Genomic DNA, 25,657 nt, shown 5'->3' with positions numbered 1-25,657 from the left:
AGCCTCTTAGATTTCTTTTCCTGCCCTGCCTAGCACAGTGATGGGTTGATGGTTGTGTGTGAAACACATGAACAAGAGCTAGGCTTGGTCTCCCAGCCTGAGTGCTTTTGTAATCAGGATTTGACAGCTGTCCAAGTAGCAGAGTTAGAAAGGTGCATTTCTGTTTTTTCAACTCAGCTTCTAATCAGTTGGAAAATGGAAGCCATTATTTAACCCTGGACACCTAGGGGCACATGACTGTCTGGGCACGACATCACAAGTTCTTCTCTTTGGTTGTCAGCATCCCTGCCTTGGGTAAGTTTGATTTCCTGTGAAGTACTAGTGACAAGTGGAGGTAACCCATCTCTCAGGGCCAGGCTGCAACGTCAAAGCGCCCCCAGGGAGCAAATCTGGGCTCAAGGGCTGGGATGTAAGATACCAGGCCCCTAGATTTAGGTTCTGCTTTGTCCTTGACTGTATATCCCTAGACAGAAGATTGAATCTCAACATGCCTTGGTTTCCCTGTTCCCACAGGACAAGGGTAATGATCCCCATTCTCTGTGCCCTATTAGCTACACCCAATTATAAAGGGAAGTAACAGATAAGAAAGTTCACTGGGGCAACGGTGTTCTAGAAATGCAAGGTCTCACCATTATTAAATATCATGAGACCATAGAAATCACTCGGTTGTCTGGCACCTTCTAGGCTGCTGATGTAATCAAGAAAGCTGTCATTGCTTTTAATCCAGGGAGTCCCAAGAAAAGAATACTGGTTCTCAGTGCCTTCCCTGAAAGCAGATGCCATTTCTCACCTTTCCTGCCCCCTCTTATAGAAATAGATGACTCTGATTCTTAAAATTGTCATAAAATCAGCAATGGCATAAAACATCCAATTGAAATTGACATGACATCATAGATTCCAATTAGTTTCCCTCTCCCCTGTGGTGGAGGGCTCATAGGAACACAAAGGGGCTCCTCTTGTGAGTGACAGTGACCCAGCCACCCGGCTTTACAGCTAGCAATGGAGATTAATAGGGCATTGGATGCTCCAAGGATGGAGTGCTTCTGTTAAGGCCCAGAAGCTTTGAGATCAGACTCCTAAAGCCTGGGTAACACTGGTTCATGCCCAAGGGCAGGACACGGGTCTACATCTTGAATGTAAGCGACACCAACACGTACAACAATAGACGTGTTTTATATATGACATTGTTTCATGTGTTGTTGCTTTTTCTTAAACGAATAACAGAAATGGTAACTGGATACATCTGGATTTACTAAACACACATGGTGCATGAAACACCCATCTGGAGATTCTAGTGGTTAAACAGATTACTATGGATGTTTTTGTGCATGTATGTAGGATAATTCTCTCCTTAGCTTAGTCATGTTGTACAACTCCAGCATGGGCAATTCAACATTTCCAAGTGGGTTTTTGGGATCAGAGCATATTATTAGTTAGTTACCACACAGGTCAAAAAATTTTCGCCAGAACCTAAGATCATGTTCAATATACACTAAAATTGTAAATATAATGATAACCCTGTAAATTTTGCTATAACTGTTGGTTCCATACCCTAAAGCTCTTGGTATAAAAGCAAATATACATCGGGCACTGAATACATTTAAGTTGATGATCCTGATTACAGGACACATAATTGAAGAAAGACCTACACACAGCCAGAATAGGAAGTGAAGTTTTTTCATTATTTCTCAAAAGGAAGAAAAAAATCTAACTCATCAAAAGTCAAGGAAACAACGCTGGAAGTCTAGATAGCCCCTCGTATTTTTAAAGCTTGAATCGTGTTTTCCTTCAATGTAAAATTCACTGAGTACTACGTATACAAACCAGAAAAAATCACTTGAGTTAAATGCCGCTCCCCTTGATAAGATGTGGCAGATTGCTTATCTATCACAAGAGGCTTGTGTGATGCTCTTTGCCTTATTGATTTTAGATTACACCTTAACCTAAAACATCTAACTAGACATCCATAGCCCACGGAGGGGCCTGCCATGATTCACAGAGGGGTTATGGTGGTTTCTGAGACCCACAAACTGCTTGGGTCCTTCGTGAGTGAAGGCTCTGTCTCCACACCAACGAGCCCAACATCCTGAGGTCGACCAGATGTGCATTAACGACAGACACCCCCAAACTGCATCACTGCTCAGAGAAGAACAAATCCCTCTATTGCTTTATGGCATCTTCTCTGGCAGGCGCTACCATAAAGTAAGCATGCTTTCAGCAAATTAACAGAGTAATTTTGAGCAGGTATCCATAATATTACAAAAAAAATCCCAAATAATAGCAAGGTATTTGAAACAGCAATAACAAAACAACAGAGGGGTTTTAATCAACCTGGTGCATCATTTCAACCCTCAAAGAGCCTCAGCGCTCCTAAGGTCATCATCACCTCCTCTGATGACACTGTCACCTAGCAGAGGAAAGAACATTTGCAGCACTGTTGCCCTAATGGATCTGTTTCACTCAAGGGGGAAGAAAACAGGGTTTTGCAGCCCAAAGTTGTTCTCAGCAAGCACTCAAATCATCCACACTTTCCAGAGGGCAGTCCCTACCCCAATCTCTTCTCTCTCATTTCATCTCTAACTGCCCCCACCCCCAGGCGCAGCCGACAAAAATCGGTTTCAAATTTCTCATCATTATCTACTTAAGAGAAAAAATTACATAGGCCATAGTATTCCACGGTCAAATTTGAATTTTTCAGGAAAAACATGACTACCAGAAGGAATGCTATGGACAATGAAAAGACACGTCTCCCTTCCTTTGGAGCAATTGCTGGGTGACAAACAGACAGCCCGCCACGTCGCTTACCCTCTCCACGCTGCGTCTTCTCAGCGATCCATAAGGAATTTTCAGTAAAAGTCTCTGGGATCTATTCGGAGCCACTGCAGCTTGAACCACCATGGTGTAGTGCCGGGTGTGAGTGAGTGAGTGAGAGTAAGAGTAAGAGTGAGTGTGTGTGTGTGTGTGTGTGTGTGTGTGTGTGTGTGTTCCCAGCAAAGGGAGAGATGGAGGCGTCCTCCAAACTAAGTTACCGTCTCCTGGAGGTTTCCCAAATATCAAATGACCGAAAGAGTTTTCTCTCTCCACCGTATGAGTCAAGATGTGGTGTGTCCGGAGGTGGGGGATGGGGAGGAGGAAAGAAACTTCAGCGGGCCTCCAGCTGCCCAGCCTGGCTCCCTCCTGTCCACCCCTGCGTGTCAGGCTCTCGGCGAGTCTGCATGTCCCAGGAGCAGGCCAGTGGCGCTTCTGGGGGGGAGTGATCCAGAAATGTCAACTTTGCTTCTCGTGGCTCCAGACGGTAACCAGGTCAGTTGTCTGATCGAAGCCCTATCAGACGTAGTATTCGTTCCGTCACGTGACTCCAAAGCCCCCTCGGCCGCCCAGTAGGTCACATGCTCACCTTAAAAAGACTATGTGGAATATCACCATCTGGAGCGGAGATTAATGTGCAGTCCTGCATTCTGATTTCACTCTCTTCCCAACACAGGAAAAATATGAAGGGCAGTGACATAACACACTGGGGACTTGCGGGGGGGAGGGGGCGGGGGGGGGAAGACTCCCTCTACCCAGTCCTAAATTTTAAGAAGGACCCTGAGCATCAGACATGCATATTTTTTCCTTCCTGCTTTCCAACGGACAGAAAATAAATGCAGGCGTACAGTGAATTATATATATGAACGCAGTCCACAAAGAGAGAGGGAGAGGAGAAAATGTTTATATCGCATGGCTTAGACGAATCAAATCAAATACGGCAGACAGACTTGCATTTGGCTGCTCCTCATTTACATGTTTGTGTTACAGAGCATTTATTTTTATGTGTGCCAATAAACATAAAGAAATTATGTTTGATTTTTATGAGGCTCTGAAAAGGACTGTCTAAGCTCAGATTCACCCATCACATTGGTCTCTTCTTCGCTAATCAGATGGCGTAATTCCATGGCAGACAGGCTTCTCAGACTGACGGTACACATGCTCTAAAACCGGAAGTTTCCTGTAATATTTTGTTACTGATATACTGTTCACTTATGCAATCTCCCCTATCTCTACTCCTCTCTAACTCTGCTTATTTCTACAGCAAAGAAAATCACTAAAAAGAAAAAACAAGTAAGGAGCCCCAGAATGGAAGGTATTTTAGTTTTGGGTTTTTTTGTTTGTTTGTTTGTTTTTTTCCCTAACATATTTCAGCATCCGCTGCTCCTCTCTGTTCTGGGGTTTTATGAAAGGAATGCCACTTCCTTTGTAATAATCCCATGCTTTTGGGTGTTTGCCTAATATCACTCTTATGCCTTGGGAAAAGCTTTTATTTATTCTCTACAGACCCGTTTATTGAAAACGACGGAAAAGAAAGTTCTGTTTATTCTAAGAATGTGATGGGAAGTGGGGGCGGGTGCAGCAGGGACGAAAAGTGGAGTTTTTTACACCCCTTGCAAACGAATCAGGAAAAAGACTCCTGAAAGGGAGGGGGTGCTCCTGGGGGCAGGGGAGGGGAAGGATGGAGACGGGGGTCTGGTCACCCAACTCAGACACACATTAAGAGGCAGTTAAAGCAAGCATCAAGTTGATGTGGGAAATTCCAAATATATAACAATCGGGCTTTGTTCGTAATGGGTTCCATATGTGCAGTTGGAGAGTTAGTGAGAGGGTGAGAGGGAAGGGGGGAGACAGGGAAAGATGGAAGGTTCTCCAGCCTGACCTGCAAAGAGTCTGTGGTGAGGTGGTCTGGGCTTCCAGACCCTTCTTCCTCTTTCTCGCTTCCCTCCTGCACTGCCCAGATTCAAACTCTTTCAGGGGTGGAAATACACTTGGAATGTTACCCAATTACTTGGCCAAATCAATAGATTCTCTTTGCTTGATAAAACCCCGTGTGACTCCCAAACGGTTTTGGACAAAGGACAGGCACATTTGCAAAGCCCTTATCTGTTCAGAGCCCCGGGATTTCTGTTTGCAAGTGCAGTTGGCGCGCGGGCCATGGATCAGATCAACGGAGAAGTCCCTGTCTCTTTCCTGACCCTGGCCAGAGCAAAGCCCCTGGGAGCTGGATTTATTTATATTTGACTAAATGCAACTTCCTGTTTCCCAGGGGTATTAATGAGTGTTTCGCTGAAGAGCTTAAGGTTTCATGGCATAGTTCAGATCATAAGGGACACTTTGATGAACTAAGTGCAAATAAAACGAAAACATATGCCTTTGATTAAAGTTGAAATACATATAGAAGAGAATGTTAATGGAAACAAAAATAACCCTCAGCCAGACTCCCACACATCTGAACCCCACACATCTGCTCCCCCTTGGTGGGGGAGGGTCGGGGGCAGACAGGATCATTTCTCATCTCAGCACCCCCGCCTCCTCCCAGCTAACAGAGAGCCCTCCCCAGTCCCCACAGAGTAGGGAGCACCTCCTCAGAGAGGTCTGAAGGTTCTGAAAGTTCAGTTTATTCAAAATGATCTTTCTGATGGTCTCACTATGGGTGTTTGAGATTAACATGTTTAAAATTAATTATCAAGTCTAAAATATTAATTTGCAGAAGACTATTGTTACTATACAAATATGTTTCCTGGGAGGGGATATGCACTCATACCTTTGTAGATACAACCACTTTGGGAGAGGTGAGGGTCACTAACGTTTACTGAGTCCCCACCAGGTAATGTGCTAGAAGGTCACCAAGGTCTCAGAATTAAGTTTCATTATCCATCTTTTCCAAGGGATGGTACAGGGGCCCAAAGAGGGTTACTAAGTTGATCAAGGTAGCACACAGCTAGAACCGTCATTCTAAATGGAAACCAAAACCAACATGGTTGATTTCAGGGCCTGACTTGGTCCATCACACTCTCACCTGCCACAAAGGACTTTATCAGATTATAGTGCATTAGAAATCTCAAAAGGAGATGTATCCAGGGGGCCCGTCAGGGAAAGGTAAAAACCAGTCATAGAAAGAGAGAGACTTTCTTTTTCTTTCTTTTTTTAATAGCTGCACCTGCATATGAAAGGCATACATAAGTTCCTGGGACAGGGATTGAATCCAAGTGGCAACTGTGTCCTACACAGCAGCTTGTGGCAATGCCGGATCCTTAAGCCACTGAGCAAGGACAGGGATCGAACCTGCATCCTCATGGAGACAATGTTGGGACCTTAACCTGCTGAGCCATAATGGGAACTTCTGCAGTCACATTCTTAACCTATTGTGCCACAGCAGGAACTCTGAGAGAGAATTTCAGTACAGGGAATGGTGTTAGATTGAGCAGTGCTAGTATCTCTGGAAGCACTGCCTTGGTATTCCTTGGAGCTTAGCACGGGGGATGGAAGAGCCGAGAAGCCCAAAGGAGCTGGGGAAGAAGCTGGGGAGGCAGCACAGAATGGCCACCACAGATTCAGGCTGAGGGGACCCTGTGGGCCCACCTGCAGGACCAGATCACCACTGGAGCCATCAGCCATGCCCAGTGTGAAGAAGGGGGTGGGGGTGGGGACCACCTTGCTTCTCTCTTTCTATTCCTTTCTAGTCTCACACTATGACCTTCCACATGCTGAAGCAACCCCCTGACATGGAGCTTTGGGCAGAGTCACATAGGGAGGGGAAGGAAGAAATCTGGGGGTAAACCGTGGAGGACTGGCACTGAGGGGACAGGGACCCTGGAACTAAGGACTGGGAGATGGTGAATTTAGGACCAGATGAAGGAGGACACAAGGACATGAGGAAAGCCTTTGGGATGGACTACAAGCCCCCACCCTGATCCCCGGGTCTTGCATCCAATTGTGGATACAGGTTCTGATCCGAGGTTGGGTGAACTTGCAGATGTGGAACCTGTGGATATGGAGGGCCGGCTGTCAGGGACTTGAGCATCCGTGGATTTGGGTATCCCTGGGAGTCCGGGAAGCAGTCTCTTGTGGACACCACTGAAGGACTGTATTACTTACAGCGTGTCTTTGCCAGGGAGGTGGGAGATGGGGTTCCCCGGGCATCCAGGGACCAGCCTATGGGCACGGGATAGAGGGGAAGGAAACTGCCAGTGGGCACATCAGTAAACCCTGTGGAAGTGGGGTGGAGAAGACACATTCCCTGCTGGAGTCCCTGAAGCGGCTGCTTCTCCTGCCCCTTGGGGCACAGCCCCCCACTTAAGGCTGGTGGAGCTTTTGGTTTATTGTGAATATTTCCTTCCCATCTCAGTGAAGTGTCCCCATTCAAATTCTGGAATGAAAGTGCACAGGAATCGATTGAAACACGTGTCAGGAAAATCAATGGTCTTGGCACGCCGAAGCAAGATGGATCAAACAAAAAGGGTGTTCGTGGTTGGGGACAGCAGGAGGGGAAGGAGGGGGTTGGGGATGAGGGCCTGTCACAGGGAAAGCATTTTGGGACACCCGTGACACCTGTATGACAGGAGGCAGGAGAAGGGAGGTCGCACGGGGGTGATGTGTATGCTCAGGTGATGGGGCTGTGCGGGCGGCCCTGGGGAGGGTGGGTGATCTCCTGGGAGAATTCTGGGCACGGAAACAGGGGACATTGCAACCTCCTGCCCAGTGTGAGCGTGGCATACCAGAATCCAGGGTTTATCCCCGATGCCAGCCCAGGCCTGCGGGGACCCCTTGGGAGGCCCATCTTTTTGGTCCTCGGCAGGTCCATGTGGATGAACTCCCTGGCACTAAGGAGGCCCACTGGCACCGCCTGATTGTGTTTGTCTGGCAGAATGAGGAGGTGGGGGTCACAGGACAAAGAAGGACCAAGACGCTGTGGCTGGGGGAGGGGTGACTGAGGGCACGCTGTGGGGGAGGGGTATCAGAGGGCAGCCTGAGGCCCCTGTGAGCCGGGGCTCAGGGACCCAGGGCAGTGAGTTTCAGGACAGCGAACCCAAGTGTCCTTCCAGAAAGAGGGACAGAATCAATCTGAAGAAGGGTCCCTCTGACCTTTCAGTCCACTTTCTTTCTTTCTCTAGTCAAAAGCAAACGCTGGCTGACGCTAAGGACTTGAAGACCGTGGAAAGCTGACGGGGGAGATGCTTCTCCTCAGGTCCACCTCAAGCTGCTACCTCTTGTCCACTGAGCAGGATGAGGAAGGGGCTCCTTCTCAGTTTTGCTGGTGGTTTCTAGGCTGCAGCACCTCCCTTCCCCCACCCCCACCCAAGGCTCTCGAGGAGGGTCTGAAGCCCTAAGCTGACCTCACCCTGCAGGTGTGGGGGGGGGGAGAGGGGAGGGGGAGCCCCACCCCTCCCCTCAGGCTGGTGGGTGAGAGGGGCTGTGAGGCACCCGCGAGGAGGGTCACGGGAGCTTTCGAAGGGGAAAGGACCAGCTGGAGCAGCGGGCACAGCCAAGGGAAGTCACTTCCACCCCAACATGTTGGTTCATCTAAGGTGCTCAGGTGTTGTGTAAAAGAAGACTGCTGGGAAGAGACTTCATTTTTTTTCTCTTTTTTTCTTTTTAGGGCTGCACCTGGAAGTTCCCAGGCTAGGGGTAGATTTGGAGCTGCAGCTGCTGGCCCACACCCCAGCCACAGCAATGCCAGATCTGAGCGGCATCTGTGACCTACACCAAAGCTTGTGGCAACGCTGAGTCCTTAACCCACTGAACCAGGCCACGGATCAAATCTGCATCCTCACAGAGACAATGTTGGGTGCTTAACCCACTGAGCCACAGTGGGAACTCCCCAAAGCGATTTTAAATGACCACCCGGAAGAGAGGTGGAGCTTGTGATCTATAATCAAAAATACAAATGTGGTCTTAGTCTTCTTTTCTGGCACAGAGCTCTTAAAACCCTCGGAATTTCCTAAGTGCTGAGAATGATAAATCTGCCTTTTGTTAGGTTCACGGGGTGACTTTTGGGAAGCCCGTAGGTCACCTAAGGAGGGGCTGGTCCCCAGAGAAACCGACCCTGGGATTAGACGGCCGGAACTTTCAGTCCCACCTGCTGACCAAGAGGGAGAGGAGAGAGGCTGGAGGTTGAATTGATCACCAATGGTTCAGTCAGTACGGAAGCCTCCATAAAATCCCAATAGTATGGGCTTTGGAGAGCTTCTGGGTTGGAGATCTGGGGGAGATTGGTGAGTTCATTCACACCTGGCCCTATGTTGCCCTTCTATCTGGCTGTTCCTGAGTTTTATCTTTTAATTATCAACCAGTAATCAAGTAAGTAAAGCATTTCTGAGCTCTGTGATTTGCTCTAGCAAAGTCTGATTTAGAACCATCTGATCAGAAGCACAGGTGACAATGTGGACTTGAAATTGGTATCTGAAGTGGGGGAGGGTAGTCTTGTAGGACTGAGCCCTCAATCCATGGGATCTGGTGCTGTCTCCAGGCAGAGAGAGTCTGAACCAAGTTGACCTGTAGAAACACCCAGCTGGTATTGGAGAATCATTGGTGTGGGACCACCCCTGTCCCAACCACACACATTGGAATTGGCTTTGAGAATATTAAGAGGTATCACTTGTGCCTGGGAACTGCAATGAGAGAACCCCAGTGATGGAGAAGGGGGGGAGCAGGGTCTTCAAAGGACCCCCAGACACCCTGCAAGGACAAGATTGGGTTTACACACCTGTAGGTCCCAGAGAAAGACTTTCCTGCTCTGACCTCTCTGACCTTTCCCAGCCCAGCATCATCCACACCAGCCCTGAGCTGGGAGATTGCAAGTGCCATAGCCTTGAATGAAGTTTGGAGTTTTCACTGATGGTCATTTAAAACAGATAAGAGAATAAATAGGCTGAGAGTGAGCCAAACACAGATGAAGACAACACATTCCTAGCCAATTTGGAAAATTCCTCCAGCAGGAGGGAGGGAGGGAAATTCAGAAGGGAAGCCTGTCTTTCTTCAACATTCCAGCACCATTTCCCTTAGCTCCTAACACAGTAACCTGGGTGAATTCATGTCACGTCTTATTAGAGTAAGCTGTGACTGAGGCTATGCAAACAGAAATACTGCTGACATCCCTAATTTTCTGTTTGAAGAGTGGCTGGAATTTAGGCCAAACATGAAACCCAATATCCTTAAGAACAGAACCATGACATGGAGCAACCCTAGTGTCACCAGGGCCTGCGGGATTATCCACAGGTCCCTGTGCAGGACAGTTTAGGTTTCTCTTGGTTGGAAATGAGGTTTGTGCTGATGCAACAGAGTTGGCACTATCCATCTTTGGACAGAGTTCCCTCCTCCTAAGGCATTTGGAAGAAACAGCAGGTAGAATTTTAGCTAGCTTCAGTAGGTAAATGAATTTTTCCTTCCCTACATTTCCTTCCCTCTCTCTCTCTCTCTTTTCTTTTTTTGGCTGCACTCATGACATATGAAAGTTCCTGGGCCAGGGATTGAACCCAAGCTGTAGCTGCAACCTATGCCACAGCTGAAGCAATGTCGGATCCTTAACCAACTGCACCACAGCAGGAACTCCCTCTCTCTTTTTCCTGTTCAAGCTTCCTTTGTCTAGTTGGGCTTCACCCTGGGCTTCATTGAACCGTTCTCCTCCATGACCCCCCAAGCAAAGAAAACAAGTCCAATGTTGTAATTGCCTTTCTTTGCTTATGCTGTATATCTTTCATTCAACAGTTATTTGAGTGTCTAAGAAAATAATGATAACCCCCTGACCCAGGACCTTCTATTACAGGCACTCTTTAGTCATTCATTTAATTCTCACGATAACTTATCAAATAGGTTTTCTTGTTTCCCCTGGCTGAGGATGAAGAAACTGAGGCATGGAGAAGGGAAGGCACCTGTCCTGGGTCCCCTGTAAGTAGCTTCACAGTCAGTGAACCGTTGTACTCTCCTAGGTATGCCTAGAACTGAGGACATATGAGACCTGGTACTTATTGGAAGAGTTTTCTTTTGTTCCTCAAACTCTGCTCCAGAGGGTCTCTGTGGGAGTAAAAGAGCACTGGCATTACACCCGAGTTGCACCTGGAAGGTTCTCAAACACCTACCCAGCAGGTATTTCTCTCTCTCTCTCTCTCTCACACACACACACAACACAGAGTTTTCCTGGATCTTATCAGCTACCTCTCTCCGTCTTCATACACACTCTGTGATGATGTCATCCATGTTTCATCTGTCTGAATTTCTTTTTTTTTTTCTTTATTTTTAGGGCCACACCCAGGGCAAATGGAGGTTCCCAGGCAAGGGGTCGAATTGGAGCTATGGCTGCTGGCCTATGCCACAGCCACAGCAATGCCAGATCCGAACTGCATCTTCGACCTACACCACAGCTCATGGCAATGCCGAATCCTTAACCCACTGAGCAGGACCAGGAATTGAAACCGTGTCCTCATGGATACTAGCCAGGTTCATTAACCACTGAGCCACAACAGAAACTCCACTGTCTGAATTTCTTAAAGGTCATGTAGCTCAGCCCCACTTTTTGGGTGGTAAAGAGACTTCTTCAAACTTTGAGAACTCCCTGTTGGGGATGTTTCACTAGAGTAGAACATTAACTAGCCCAGAACAGGATACTCTGTCTCCATCAACTCAAAAATATACATCCCATCACAAAGAAAATCAGATTCTGGGAGTTCCCATCATGGTGCAGCAGAAACAAATCCAACTAGGAACCATGTGGTTGCAGGTTCAATCCCCGGCCTTGCTCAATGGGTTAAGGATCTGGCATTGCTGTGAGCTGTGATGTAGATGAAAGACATGGCTCGGATCTGGTATTGCTGTGGCTTGGCATAGGCCGGTAGCAACAGCTCTGATTGACCCCTAGCCTGGGAACCTCCATATGCCGTGGATGCGGCCCTAAAAAAGACAAAAAAGACAAAAAAAAAAAAAAAAAAGAAAGAAAGAAAGAAAGAAAAAGAAAATCAGATTCTTTTAGGATAGGGAAGAAAATGCAGCATTTTCTGATGGAAAACTTACATGCTAATCATGCATCCCAGAATTTCATTCGATCTTTTTGTTGTTGTTGTTGGGCCTATGGCATGCAGAAGTTCCCAGGCCAGGGATTGAACTTACACCACAGCAGCAACCGAAGCCACAGCAGTGACAATGCTGGATCCCTAACCCACTGCGCCACCAGGGAATATCTCACTCAATCTTGATGGCAATGATGGAGCCATAGAAGATGTTAAGTGGAAAATACAAATGGCTGGGGGTGGAGGATTAGTCCATATTCTGTCTTAGCAACCTGGTTTCACAGACATCATCAGATAACAGTCTCATCAGCATGCTAGCAGGATTATTCACCCATGGAAAGAGGGAGCAGACAGAACTCTGGATTGCAAGAAGCACATGGATTTTATTCCTTTATAGGAATCTTCTTCATATGTGACCTTCATATGATTTGTCCCCATTAGAGCCTCCCTTTCCCTTCCCAGCATGGGGCTAAGTCAGGCAATCAATGGCTGCAGCCTGGGATAATGGCTCTTCTGCATGGTGGTAATGGCTTATTGCATGTGCCATTAGGAGTGATGTCATGGCCAGGTCCTGAGGAATCAATAAGATTGCCAGGATGCTTTGTGATTAAGCAGTTAATAAGCTGACCTGTGTGGGGCTGGCCATGTAGATTGGCTTTCGAGACCATTTTGCAAAGCCCTTTTTCATGTGCTATTGGTTGTGGATGGATTTTGATAACTAGCATTGATTTGCTATACTTATGAAGTGCTGCTTGCACTGGTTAAACTCTGTAATTGCACCTAGAATGGACAAATAAATAATGTCCTTATCTATGGTATTGACTACCCAGGATTAGCTGAATATATAGAGTATACCTCCAAACAGTCAATGGATGTTGACCTTTTATTTTTACTGGGCTTAACTCTCAAATTTCAGTTAAGTATGGGGCAGTAAATGACTAAGTTTTAAAGCTGCTTCTACTTTCCATGCTTCCTTTTTCCAGGATGAGAAGTTTTAACATGTGATTTTCCTCAATAGGAGAATGGTTCATCTTGGTTTAAGTGATCCCTCTGGTGCAGCAAAAAAGGATTTTTTTTTGGGGGGAGGATCAGGTTGCCTTCTCTTCTGTGCCCAGGAACACGTCACTACCATGGGTAATGGCTCATTTTCTCAGGAGTCTCTAGAATAAGCCACATGGTCTGTATCTCCCCAAGATGGGGAAGGAAAGCATTTGAGTATATGAGGAAACTGGTCTAAAAGTCTCACACTGTAGAAATATAGCTTATCTTAAGTGTTTCCTAGAGAGCTTCCCTAAGTTAAAATGTCAAAGCATTTCCCAATATCAGAATCTGCCCAAAGTGGGCAAAATACTTTCAAAGGGCAAATTCTTAGGTGTATATGAGAATAGGTAGGGGATTTTTGTACTGTTTGCTTGGAGTAATCATTTCTATTTGAGTTTTAAACCCCTATAGCATGAATACAGGTAGTAGACTGTTGTGAAACTTGAATGAGCCAGTGGAATCATGTGTATGAGAAAAGGCATGGTCAGAAATGACAGTGAGACCAGATTCTGACTTTTGTACTATAGAAAAATATATTTTAGATCTTATTCTGTTTGCAAGAGGGAGTCATTAAAAGTCACTTTTTGAAAGGAAGTGATAGCATCTTCCTGAATATTTTGAACTTGAGTGAAAAAGGATGAAGTTTAGAGGGTCAAGGTGTATTAGAGGAAAAGACAGCAGTTACAATGACACTGCAACTGCTCAGACAAGTGATGATTAAGTCCAGAACTAGGACTGTGGTGACAGGCTGAATACAAGATGCTGGGCAGTCATAAAGGATGGAAGGAAGAATACAGTGTTCCTCTATACTGAGGGACTGGAGAAAGGATGGTCCTATTAATCAAGAGACATACCTAAGAAAAGGGGAGGGTTTGGAGAGATGATAATGAGCAGCTCTGGATGTACAGAATTTCTGGAGCTGAATATTTTGACCTGGAACTGAAAAGGGGTGTCAAGCCTGGAAATGTAGGTCTGGATTTCACTATTGGACAGGTAACCACTAGACAGGTTATTAGTCAAGTGTGAGGGCAGACATTCAAGAACACAAAATTTTACTTCTTATGCACCTTTTCTCAGGAGTTTATTGGAAGATAATCTACAGCAAAAGAAAGTTAAACCTACAAAGAGAGGGGCATGAGTTCCAAGAAAAGGAGAACCGATCACAGGACAGGTACAAAGGGAGTTCTCAAAATAATGGAAATTATTCGAGAGAAAATGCCTCGAGAAGACAGTTGTACAAGAGATTTAAAGAGTTAGTCCAATTGGTGTAGAAGGATGGAGGGATCCAAGAAAGACGGCTCAAAAAAAAAAAAAAAAAAAAGAAAAAGAAAAAAGAAAAATGGAATATTTTGAGTATCTGATGAGCTTGCCAAATTGAGAGGAAAAACGTAGATCTATTGAAGCTCTTAGAGAAAAATGCTTGATTGGTACAATAGAATATTAAGTAAGTGAACAATAAAACAAAGCAGCTGTTAACTCCTAGAAAACCATAAAGTTGAAAAATACAGAGTATGTAATCAGACTATACCATACTTCTCAACTGTAAACAATGTCTTGGTAGTCATAATACAACTGTGATTTAAACTGTGATACAGATACATCAAGAAGAGAGGGGGAAACAGATAAGTGTGTGCTTGTAGGGGTGTGGAGTAAGGCTTGAAATAAATGAAAGCCTCATCTTTCAGGATAGCAGCATAAAAAATGTCAAAAACTGGGTAATTTAGAAATCACAGTATAAACACATGGTTGAGAAATCTGGAGGTAACTACCAGAAGCAACAGTTGAAGGAGAATGTCCATGGGTACCCCTGGGGAGAGAGACTTAGAGATAGAAAGAAGGGAAGTGAAACCTGGTGTCCTTCTTTATAAGTCTTCTAGTACTCTTCAACTTTAAAATGTTAAGAAAATAGTCAAGCACAGGTAATACATTGGTAACAATGAGAAATTGTAAAGAGAAGAAGGAATGTTCTAGGCAGTTAGAGCCAGATAAGGCCTAGGAGCAGTGGGCAGTAATGAGAAAGTCACTGATGGCCTTGAGGATGTGTGCTGGAAAGTCAACAACAGAAGATGGGCTGTGGAAGAAAAGCTGGAATTGCCTGGTCTCTTTTTAAATGGACAGATTTGAGTCCAGATACTCAGTTATTTAATCCAACAAGCAAATGTATCAGGAGACCAGCTTAATTTTCTCTGGTTTCTCTTCCTTCAGTGAATGTTACAGGGCTCTTCTTTCCTGGATCTGCTATTGAAATGGCTATTGAATGCACAACCTTTAAGCTAGATCTTGGAAAGAGGCACCTAAAATCATTTGAAACAAGATGAGGCTCGACAGACAAAAGGAAAAGACAAATACACCAGCCGGGTCATCGCCATCAATTCCAGAGCCTGTCCTGAAGGGTCATCCACTTTAATGATCTCACCCTTTGTACTCTTTACTTCAGGGTGGTGTCATGTGTATTTGTGTGTATGTATGCTCGTGCACACACTATGTGTGTGTCATTTTCTCTTGTGAACTCAGCTGCACTGCAGCAGCTACAGGGGCTCCAGAGTGGCGACAACCAATTATGAAACACCTAGTCTATGTCTTTTTATCTCATCTTACAGAATCCTTGCATTCCCACGAAAATCCCTAGTGGCCTTTCATCGTCCTGGAAAGGAAGTGTCAATAAGGAAACAGCTGTTCCTGAGATAGTAAGATGACATTCTAATGAGCATGCTGAGAGCTATGGAAGAAACCTAAGGCAGGCTAATGGGATTCAGATGCAAATATTCTTTCTAGACAACTATACTCATATGAGAAAGCCCGTAGTCCCTAGCAAGGCTGAGACGGGGGACAGAGGCCTGCAGAAGTCATATCTCCTCCTTCCTATATGGATTTTTTTTATCCTCCTAACCCCTATGGAGGTCAAACACTCTCCTTGGCTGTCTGCTTGGAGGTAGTGACTCAAAGTCACCTTGCTTAAAGGCCTCAACAGAGAAACCTGTTGGAGAGCCTGAGATTGCCCTGCACTCCATCCTCCCCAGTGTGTTCACACTAGGTACCTCCTACCACTTTGGAAGCAGGTAGGGGAAACAGTTGATGTAGCTGTGGCAGGGAGTGATACTTTCTTTGACAGAAACAAAAGCCCTGATAATTTAAGGGGGACGTTTAGGTGGTGAAAGTGAGAGAGAGCTTTACGGGCAAGGAAATGGGAAATTACTTTTTACTGTTAGGGACTTAACACAGATGCTTCTTGTAGGGGAAGGCAAAGGGAAGAAGACAACTGACTCACCCAGTGCTTTCTCTGCATCAAGCATGGCCATGGGCACTTGCCCTAAATGACCTCTTTTAAAACTTCACTGTGATCCTAACCTGGGTAGTATGAGCTATACTTTATTGATGAGGAAATCAAAGCTCAGAAAGATCAAATGCTTGGAAGTGGTGCTGAGCTTGGATTGAGACCCAAGTCCGTGTGATGCCAAAGCTCATTCTCAGTATTTTCTAGGGATGTGCATGTAGAGATACCTCAGAGCATTCTGCTCTTCCTAACATGTCTGCCTTCAGGAGAAAGTGTTTTACCAGAGCCTGAACAGGTGAGGTTGCATCAGAGCATACCCTACTTGGGGGAAGGGAAATACCAACTCCAGCCCCCTCCATCCATCCTGTACTACCTGACTTTGGGGCAGAATCCCTAAGAAGTACTGGTGAAGTTCTAAGTCAAAGACCACAGGCTCACTAAAAGACTGAGACCTTGCATAGGACTACAGGATGCCCCACCCCTCACCACTTTATTAAAGCCTATTTACCACAGTTCCTGTAACTCAGTACACCATGTCCACCTTGAAATTACAAGGCATATTCAAAGACAAGAAATACAGTGTGAAGAGAATGAACAAGCATCATTGCCAGAATCAGATATGGCAGGGATATTGAAACTAAATCAGATAGGCAGGGATGCTGGAACTAAACAAACAAACAAACAAACAATGACTTTTATCCTAAAGGTGTTAATGGAAAAAGTTGACTATATGAAAAAACAGGTGATTTATATAAACAGAGAGGTGGAAATTCTAGTAAAGAATCAAAAAGACACTCTAGTGATCAAAAATACTATGAGGTGAATGAAGAGTGCTTTTGATGTTTCCATCAGTAGACTGGACAATGGACAGGATCATATCTCATATCAATGGAGTCACTGGTAAATTCTACCAAATATTTATGGAGGAAGGTATATCAATTCTCTACAATCTAGAGAATGAGAAAAAAATCCATAGACTGGGAGAAAATATTTATAGAAGACAAATCTGACAAAGACTGTTATCCAAAATATACAAAGAACCCTTAAAACTCAACAATTAGAAACAAACAACCAGATTAAAAAATAGACAGAGGACATGAACAGACACCTCACCAAAGAAGATACACAGATGGCAAGTAAGCATGTGAAAAGATGTTCAAAATCATATATCATTAAGGAAGTGCTAATCAGGACAACAATTAGATACCACTACATACCTAGTATATTGGCCAAAATCCAAAACACTGATAACACCAAATGTTGTAATAGGAGTTCCCATTTGATGGGAATGCACAACCATTTTGGAAGGCAATTTGGCAATATCTCACAAAACTAAGTAGAGTCTTACCATACAATCCAGCAATCAAGCTCCTTGGTATTTACTCAAATGAATTGAAACTTATGCCCACACAAAAATCTGCACATGGACGCTTATAGTAGTTTATTCATAATTGCCCAAACTTGGAAGCAAACAAGTTGTCTTTCAGTAGGTGAATGAATAAACTGTGGTCCATCCAGACAATGGAATATTATTCATCACTGAAAATAAATGAGCTATCAAGCCATGAAAAGAAAAAGAGAAAACTTAAATTCATAGTGCTAAGTAAAAGAAGCCAATCTGAAAAGGGGAAATATTTTGATTCTAACTCTGTAACATCCTGGAAAAGGCAAAACTATGGAAATAGTAAAAAGATTGGTGGTTGCCATGCATCAGAGCAGAAGGATGGGTAAACAGGTAGAACACAGAAGATTTTTAGGACAGTGAAACTATCATGAGTGGTGGATACACATCATCATATCCTTGTCCAAACAACACCGAGAGTGACCCCTAATGTAAAATACTGACCTTGAATGACAATGACCTATCAATGTAGGTCCATCAGTTTTAACAAATGTAACACTCTTATGTGGCTATCCATCATGGTGGATGTTGTGAGGGTGTGGGGACAGAGGTATGTGAGAAATATTTGTACTTTCTGCTCAGTTTTGCTATGAAGCCAAAAAAATAGTCTAAAATTATTATTATTTTCTTTTACTATTTTTATATCTTTAATTTTTTGATGTTTAATGGTTATTTGTCCATCGACAGATGAATGGGTTAAGAAGATGTGGCGCATATATACAATGGTATATTAGTCATAAATAAGAACAAAATAATGTCATTTGCAGCAATATGGATGCAACTAGATATTCTCCTACTAAGTGAAGTTAGAAAGAGAAAGACAAATAGTTTATGATATCACATAAGTGGAATCTAAAATATGGCACAAATGAACCTATCTACAAAACAGAAACAGACTCCTGGACGTATAGAACAGACTTGTGGTTGCCAAGGGGAAAGGGGGAGGAAGTGGGATGGATGGGGAGTTTGGGGTTGGTAGATGCAAACTGCTACATTTAGAATGCAAAGCAATGAGGGACCACTGTATAGCAAAGGGAACTATATCCAGTCTCTTGGGATAGACCATGATGGAAGACAATATGAGAAAAAGAATATATATATATACATATATATATATATATATACACACACACACATATATATATACACATATATATGTGTATATATATATATATGAGTCACTATGCTGCACAGCAGAAATTGACTCAACACTATAAATCAACTATACTCTAATAAAAATAAATTTAATTTAAAAATAAAATCATTTTTTATTAATTAAAAAACAGAGCATGGGGAGGTTGCTCTTGAGATGATAATGGTAGGATGAACTGGAGGAGAAACACTGGATGCAGGAGAATAATTAATTGTGAGTCCAAGTGAGAGGACCTAAACCGGGGCCAAGAAATGATGGGTTAGGTTTACCGAAAAGGATGGAGTATGTGACTGCAATCCCACCGAAAAGGATGGAGTATGTGACCACAATCCCTCCTAGGAGCTTCCAGACAAGATTATGGAGGTGGAAGTAGTGGGGAAATAGTGTGGGTGTGGGGGCAGTTTAAGGAGAGCAGGGCAATGCATTAATGACTTTGTGGTATTTAAAGAAGACAACTCCTTGAGTAATTCCTCCTCCTCCCCAAACCAAACTCACACCAATGCTTTGTTAGGCACAGACCGCCCCGGCCCGAGACCCTTCCCACCCACCACCAGCCCGGCCATGGCAGTCTGTGGTGGCTGGGCAGAAGATACTGGCTCTCTGAGAAACTCCCTCATCCTGCTCTTCAATCTCTATCTATACTTGGGATAAAGTACTTGGGATGCTGGCTGTCACTGGAAACCTAGAAGGCCCCTCTCCATTCTTAACACTTTCCTCATTAAGGCATAACTTCCCGACCCTACGATCAGAACGGCTGCGAATTGCTGAGATCTCGGTACCCAGCCCTGGAAAGGCTGCTTCCCTCCGGGAATCCTGCCAGCATCACGTTGCCTCAATTGGAAGACAAATTATAAATTAATAAAGAAAAAAAAAAAAAAGCCCCAGACTCTCACATCTGCCAAAACACACCGTTCCCTCAAAGGTTTCTGAACGGGCCTCAGTGATGTATGGCATGAAAAGAGCCAGTCCTCTAGGAGCCTTTTCCAGATTCGAGATGCAGACTGGGTTGTCCTCAAAATGGACCACAGCTGTCTTTCCCAGGGCAGAGCCAGTGTTGTTCTTGGAAGCAGAAACCCCTCTCAGCTGCCTTACCACCTGCATGCTTCACAGAACCTGGAGTTCCCCAACCCCCCACCAAGAACACAAAACAGACCTATCACCGACAGAAAACCCTGAGGAAAGACTGAGAAAGACTGCGGTCAGTGTGGGGTAGGAACGCTGTTGAGGTTGCTATGAACGCCAGGGATTTTCAATGATTTTGTGTCTGAACTCATCATAGGCACTGAAGTGTCCTTGACAGCTGCTTTTTTCTTTAAAAGCAAGTCATTCAAACAGCCTCATCCCATCAAACCAACTCCTGAGGAAGCCTTGGTGACCTAAAACCTATGAAAGAGGCAATGGTCCAGGCGCTGGAGAAGGAAATTCTTACTCTACCCTGCCCTCAGTTTTCTCCAACTGAAAAATACAGATTTTCAGCCCACCCTCCCCCTTCTTTTCTGGACCGAGCGCTTCACCTTATGCACAAATCTGATTCTGCCAGCAATGCCTATTGAAGCTGCTTTTGTCTATTCTGGCCAATGTTTTCTGCACCCCATTCATTCTGACTTTTGCACATTGCTTGATTGTCAAAGCCGTTTCTTTGCCATGTGATCTGCATGGACCATCCTGCGTGGCTCAGGCATTTAGTGACTTTACGGTTTGCTCCCCGCCAAAAGCACAGGAGGAAGAAACAGCGGCGCAGAGGACTGGACCATGGGGACTCAGTGATGGGGACAGAAGGCCTCGGGGGGGTGGTGGCAGAGGAGGGTTTACTGTTAATGGAAGAAGTGAAAGCCTTTACTTACAAACACATCCATGAGCAGGTGTTCCAGCGTCACCTCAAAGTCCTCCAGTTTGGCAGCTAAAGTCATAACGAACGATCCGTTGGGTGATCAGGCCCCGCCAACGGCCCAAACCAGCCAACTCCTCAGCTCAGGAAATACTCGGCCGGAGTCCAACTGAGTCACCGGGCAAAGTCGCCGCTAATGGAAAGTAGAAACCCTCGAAACAGAACAGAGCATCGCAGGCTGAACAGCTGGAGCTTTGTAGCCAGAAATCTTAGAGGATTGCTGGTGGCGGTGGGGGTGGGGGGATAAAGAGAGGTATTGAGGATGCTGTGGGACCAGGCTGGGTGAACAGTGATGTCATCAGGTGAAGAATTCAGCCCCTGCCTGGCTCTTGGTGACTTCACAGTCCAAGTGCTGTGGGAGAGGCAGGGAAACCTGACAGTGGGTGAAAGAGAAAGAGGCAGCGAGATGGGGTGAGGAGGGAAGAGTGGGGAAAAAATGGAATAAACCGTCTGACTCTGATATTTATAGGGGCACATGTTTTTGACTCCAGCCTATTTCTCAGTTCATTTGTGACCTTTCCTAAATGGCCATACACACTGGACTGTATTGTAGAACGGGGGCAGTGGGTCCCACAGAAGTTGGCTGTGACCAATGCTAGGGCAGTTCACACAGACACGCCATCAATGGGTCTTTGTAAAACACCCATCAGACCTTGTTCTGTATACGCTGACAGAAAAGCACATAGTCTCGTGAAAAACAAGGAAACGAAATTTTTCCTCAGAATATTATTAGATCCCCAGACCCTCCCCCGGTCCCCCATCATCCCAGCCCCCCTCCTCTGCAAAAGTAGATAAACATCAAGGACAAAATTTAATCTCCTGTGTCAACTCCTCAAGCTGCTGCCAGTGAAGGACTGTCCACCAAAATCTTGCAAAGGCCATTTCTCCTTTTCTGACTCCCCAGTTTTGCTTCCTCTTCTTTTTTTTCACTTAAACGATTTTAATTTGGTATAATATGCATACCATGAAATTGACCATCGTGACTACGTTGACGTGCATAGTTTGGAAATGTTAAGTACATTCCCGTTGCTGTGCAGGAAATTTCCAGGACTCCTTTCATCCTGTAGAACTCAACCTCTTCACCCATTAAACAACAACCCCCTACCCGTCCCATCCTGAGCCCCCGGCACCCACCGTTCTACTTTCTGTCTCTATGGATTGGGCGATTCTGGGTAACCTCATATAAGTAGAATCATACAATATTTGTCCTTTTGCATCTGGCTTCTTTCACTTTGCCCAAGGTTTTCAAGTTTCACCCATACTGTAGCCTCTATCAGAACTTCTTTCCCCTTTAAGGCTGAAATCTTATATCTTAAGAAAGACCACTGCTTTGGACAAGTTTTCAAGCATGAGTAAATCTCTCAGGAGCACTTGGTTGTCAAGCCTATGGTGACCGTCCTCCCTGTGACTGTCCAAACAGCAACAGTCCTGGTCTACGAGCGAGTTCTGTCCTGTTCCCTAAACAACTGCTGGACTGAAATGGTCCCTGCAAATTCTAGCCTGTGACTCCAAACAGGGAGTGAACACCTAACAGGTTTTTCTATTTGTTTGTTTGTTTGTTTGTTTTGGCCATCCCTGGGCCAGGGATCGAACCTGCGTCACAACAGTGACAACACCGGATCCTTCACTGCCAGGCCACCGGAGGAACTCCGTAACAGTTAATATTGTTGCCAAAGGAGTTCCCGTCGTGGCGCAGTGGTTAACGAATCCGACTAGGAACCATGAGGTTGCGGGTTCGGTCCCTGCCCTTGCTCAGTGGGTTAACGATCCGGCGTTGCCGTGAGCTGTGGTGTAGGTTGCAGACGCGGCTCGGATCCCACGTTGCTGTGGCTCTGGCGTAGGCCGGTGGCTACAGCTCCGATTCAACCCCTAGCCTGGGAACCTCCATATGCCGTGGGAGCAGCCCAAGAAATAGCAACAATAACAACAACAACAAAAAAGACAAAAGACAAAAAAAAAAAAAAATATTGTTGCCAAAGAAGAAGGTGGCCCACATGGAATGGAGAAGGAAACACAAATGTGAAAACCCTCCCCTTTCTTTTCAGGGCTCTCTAAAGTGGGAACAGCTGAAATGCTCCAATTTAGTATCTTCCCATGAATTTTCATTTTCCCAAAGGAGATTCAGACCCACTTAACTCAGCAGATAACATTTAAACAAAGCAAGGATAAACTAAAAGACCAAGAGAAAAAAAAACTGATAAAATGCATCATATTATTTATAAAGCAGATTTGGAGTCTGTCAGAGTAGTTTAGCTTGACAGTCAGTCATAAATTGTACATAAATGTTCTTTGAATTAGGGTTTCGATCCTGTTTTCAGTCCTCTAATAGGGGAATTAGAGTGGGCTTCATGACAAGCGTCTCTTGTTAGGCAAAGGCACCAGGGAGGGGGTGGCAGTGCAGTGATAAATGGCCCCAATAGCCAAGAATGTACAGAAAATATATTTCCCCAATGGGCGAACTCCTATTCGCAGACCTCCCAATGAGCTAATGTGATTGCCATGTCTGCGATGGATGCGAGGACCAGAACAAAGGATGTCAGCCGCACAGAATGCACACCGGCTGATGTCTTGCCGTCTTTTGTTAAAATTATAGCCGTCTTGAAGGATCTCAAAAAACCAAGTGCCTTCTCTCACCAGGTGAGAGAGCGATGGGTCAACAATTGGCCACATAACTAGGAGCCTGCTGGAGAGGAGGGGTGTATGTGTGTGTGTATATATATGTGTGTGTGTGTGTGTGTATATATATATGTGTGTGTGTGTGTGTATGTGTATATATATATGTGTGTGTGTATATATATATGTGTGTATATATATATATGCAGCAATATTGTTCTGTCTCCTGAGATTTTCAGAAACAGCCTTCAAAATTAGGTTTTCTTGAGCCCCTTACCTTAAGAATTCAATCTGTTTTTTAAAATATTTATTTCATTTTCTTTTTTAGGGCAGCAAGTGCAGCATATGGAAGTTCCCAAGCTAGGGGTCAAATCAGAGTTGCACCTGCCAGCCTACGCCGCAGCCACAGCCACAGCAACATGGGATCTGAGCTGCATCTGCAACCTACACCACAGCTCATGGCAATGCTGGATCCTTAACCCACTGAGTGAGGCCAGGGAGCAAACCTGCATCCTCATGGATACTAGTCAGATTCGTTTCTGCTGTGCCCTAATTTTTAATTTTAATTTTTATTAAAGTATAGTTGATTTAAAATGTGTCCATTTCTGCTCTACAGCAAAGTGACAGTCATACACAAACACACTCTCTCTCTTTTTCTCATATTATCTTCATCATATTCTATCACAAAAGGTTGGCTATAGTTCCCTGTGCTATACAGTAGGACCTCGATTTGGATGAAGCATTTCTAAAGTCTGGAATTTCATAGAAAATATATGTGGATTTCATTAATCCCCTTTCTGGGATGGACACAGGATCAGGTGATGGAAAAGTGAGCATATGTTTCATGAAAGGGAACCTCAGTCCCAGCAATGATTTTATATAGTTTTAAGGGCATCCAAGGTATGGCTTCTCTTAGCATATAAGCAGCAAACTTCAGGGCCAAGAGACTGTGCATAATTTGAGCCGTGTGAGTGGCTTGTATTCTTGAGCGAGAGCTGTAGGGAGGATGTATCAACAACATCCCACTTTTAGGAACCAAGCCACCTTAACAGTTTCCAAAGGGGAAAAGTGACCAGAAGAGAGTTAACGTGAAGAGAGAATGAGAAAATTAGTGGTGGGTTGTGGATCATTCATATCAGGCATCTGGTATGCATTCCAGTGTTAGTGGATGATGCGAACCACAGGGAGTAAATCAGGTGCCTGGAGGCAGCAGGATAACGCTGGTCCTAAGGCAGGGAAACTGCTGAAGGTGCATTATGGCAAGACAAGCTCACAGGCATCAGTGCTTATCAATATATGAGCTTGAGCAAAAGATGGCTTGGGTGGGTGGAATGTGGAAGTTGTTTTTAGTAACCCTATTCTATTTTTTTTTATTTTTTATTTTTAGGGCCACATCTGCAGCATATGGAGGTTACCAGAGGTTGAATTGGACCTGTAGCTGCTGGCCTACACCAGAGCCACAGCAACACCACATCTGGGACCTACACCACAGCTCACAGCAAAGCAGGATCCTTAACCCAATGAGCGAGGCCAGGGATCGAACCCGAATCCTCGTGGACACTACGTTGGGTTCTTAACACACTGAGCCACAATGGGAACTCCTGCGGGGATGTTTTGAAATGTTGACTTTCTTTCTGCTTGAATCTCATTGACTATTTCCTTCTTTTGAGTCCAAGTCCATGGGAAAAAACCTCTTCCCTGGCAGGCTCAAGATTTTGGTGATACGATTCAGGTGAAAGAGAAATCTGGGGAAGCAGGGATTGGCTGAATGCCCTGTACAGACAGGAAGCCATTCTCCCTTCAGCCCTCACTAGGGAAGCTGTGGGCAAACCAGTCTTCTAGAGAGAACTACGTTATTATGCAATCCTGAAAACACATCATCCGCTCGCAGAGTGTGGGCACCACACAGAGGTGAGGTCCTCGGTTCAACAAGATCACGGATCAAGTCATATCAGACAATCTCTATTATGCACAATGGTGTGCAAGCCCAAGGCCATAGGCAATTGAATATGCAAAGATGTTTTTCTGGAAAGTTCTCTGTTCACTCTAGTGCCATGAATTTCTACTCAGCAAAACCATGTGAAGGTTTAAGCAGTGGATCAGACCACAATCCAGGTGATCAGAATTCGTCATTAAGATAATCTAGTTATGGGAGTTCCTGTCGTGGCACGTGGAAAACAAATCTGACTAGGAACCATGAGGTTGCGGGTTCGATCCCTGGCCTTGCTCCGTGGGTTAAGGTTCCAGTGTTGCCATGAGGTGTGGTGTAGGTTGCAGATGCGGCTCTGATGTGGCGTAGGCTGTGGCTCTATCTGCTGAGATACAGCTCCGATTCAACCTCTAGCCTGGGAACTTCCATATGCCCATAGTGCGGCCCTAAAAAGACAAAAGAAAAAAAAAAAAAAAAAAAAGATAATCTAGTTAACCATTTCAGTGCCTCCACTGGTGAATGTGAGCAGCGATTAGAAACGAT

General features: G+C 44.9%; 1 protein-coding gene across 14 annotated transcripts in view; it reads right to left on the bottom strand.

Annotated features, from left to right (window-relative positions):
- The window catches only part of FRMD4A (FERM domain containing 4A), a 665,655-nt gene that overhangs the window by 357,588 nt on the left and 282,410 nt on the right, over positions 1 to 25,657 (bottom strand). For 3 of the 14 annotated variants that reach the window (XM_084980226.1, XM_021064218.2, XM_084980232.1), the window contains exon 1: positions 20,528 to 20,700. The exons of 8 other annotated variants lie outside the window; for them this stretch is intronic. In XM_084980226.1, the coding sequence (XP_084836352.1) occupies positions 20,528 to 20,593 (66 nt within the window). In that variant the 5' untranslated portion in view covers positions 20,594 to 20,700. Of the gene's footprint in view, positions 1 to 2,805; positions 3,336 to 20,527; positions 20,701 to 25,657 lie in introns of those variants that run through there. 3 more of the 14 variants (XM_021064219.2, XM_021064217.2, XM_021064227.2) reach the window with 1 other exon arrangement.

This window comes from Sus scrofa, chromosome 10 (genome assembly GCF_054392235.1).
Source record: "Sus scrofa isolate SSC_HxYL_T2T_F1_AM1 chromosome 10, Sscrofa_HxYL_maternal_Yorkshire_Landrace_v2.0, whole genome shotgun sequence".
Classification (NCBI taxonomy): Eukaryota; Metazoa; Chordata; class Mammalia; order Artiodactyla; family Suidae; genus Sus; species Sus scrofa.
Note: the sequence above shows the minus strand (reverse complement) of the source record. Positions and strands in the feature narration are given on the sequence as shown.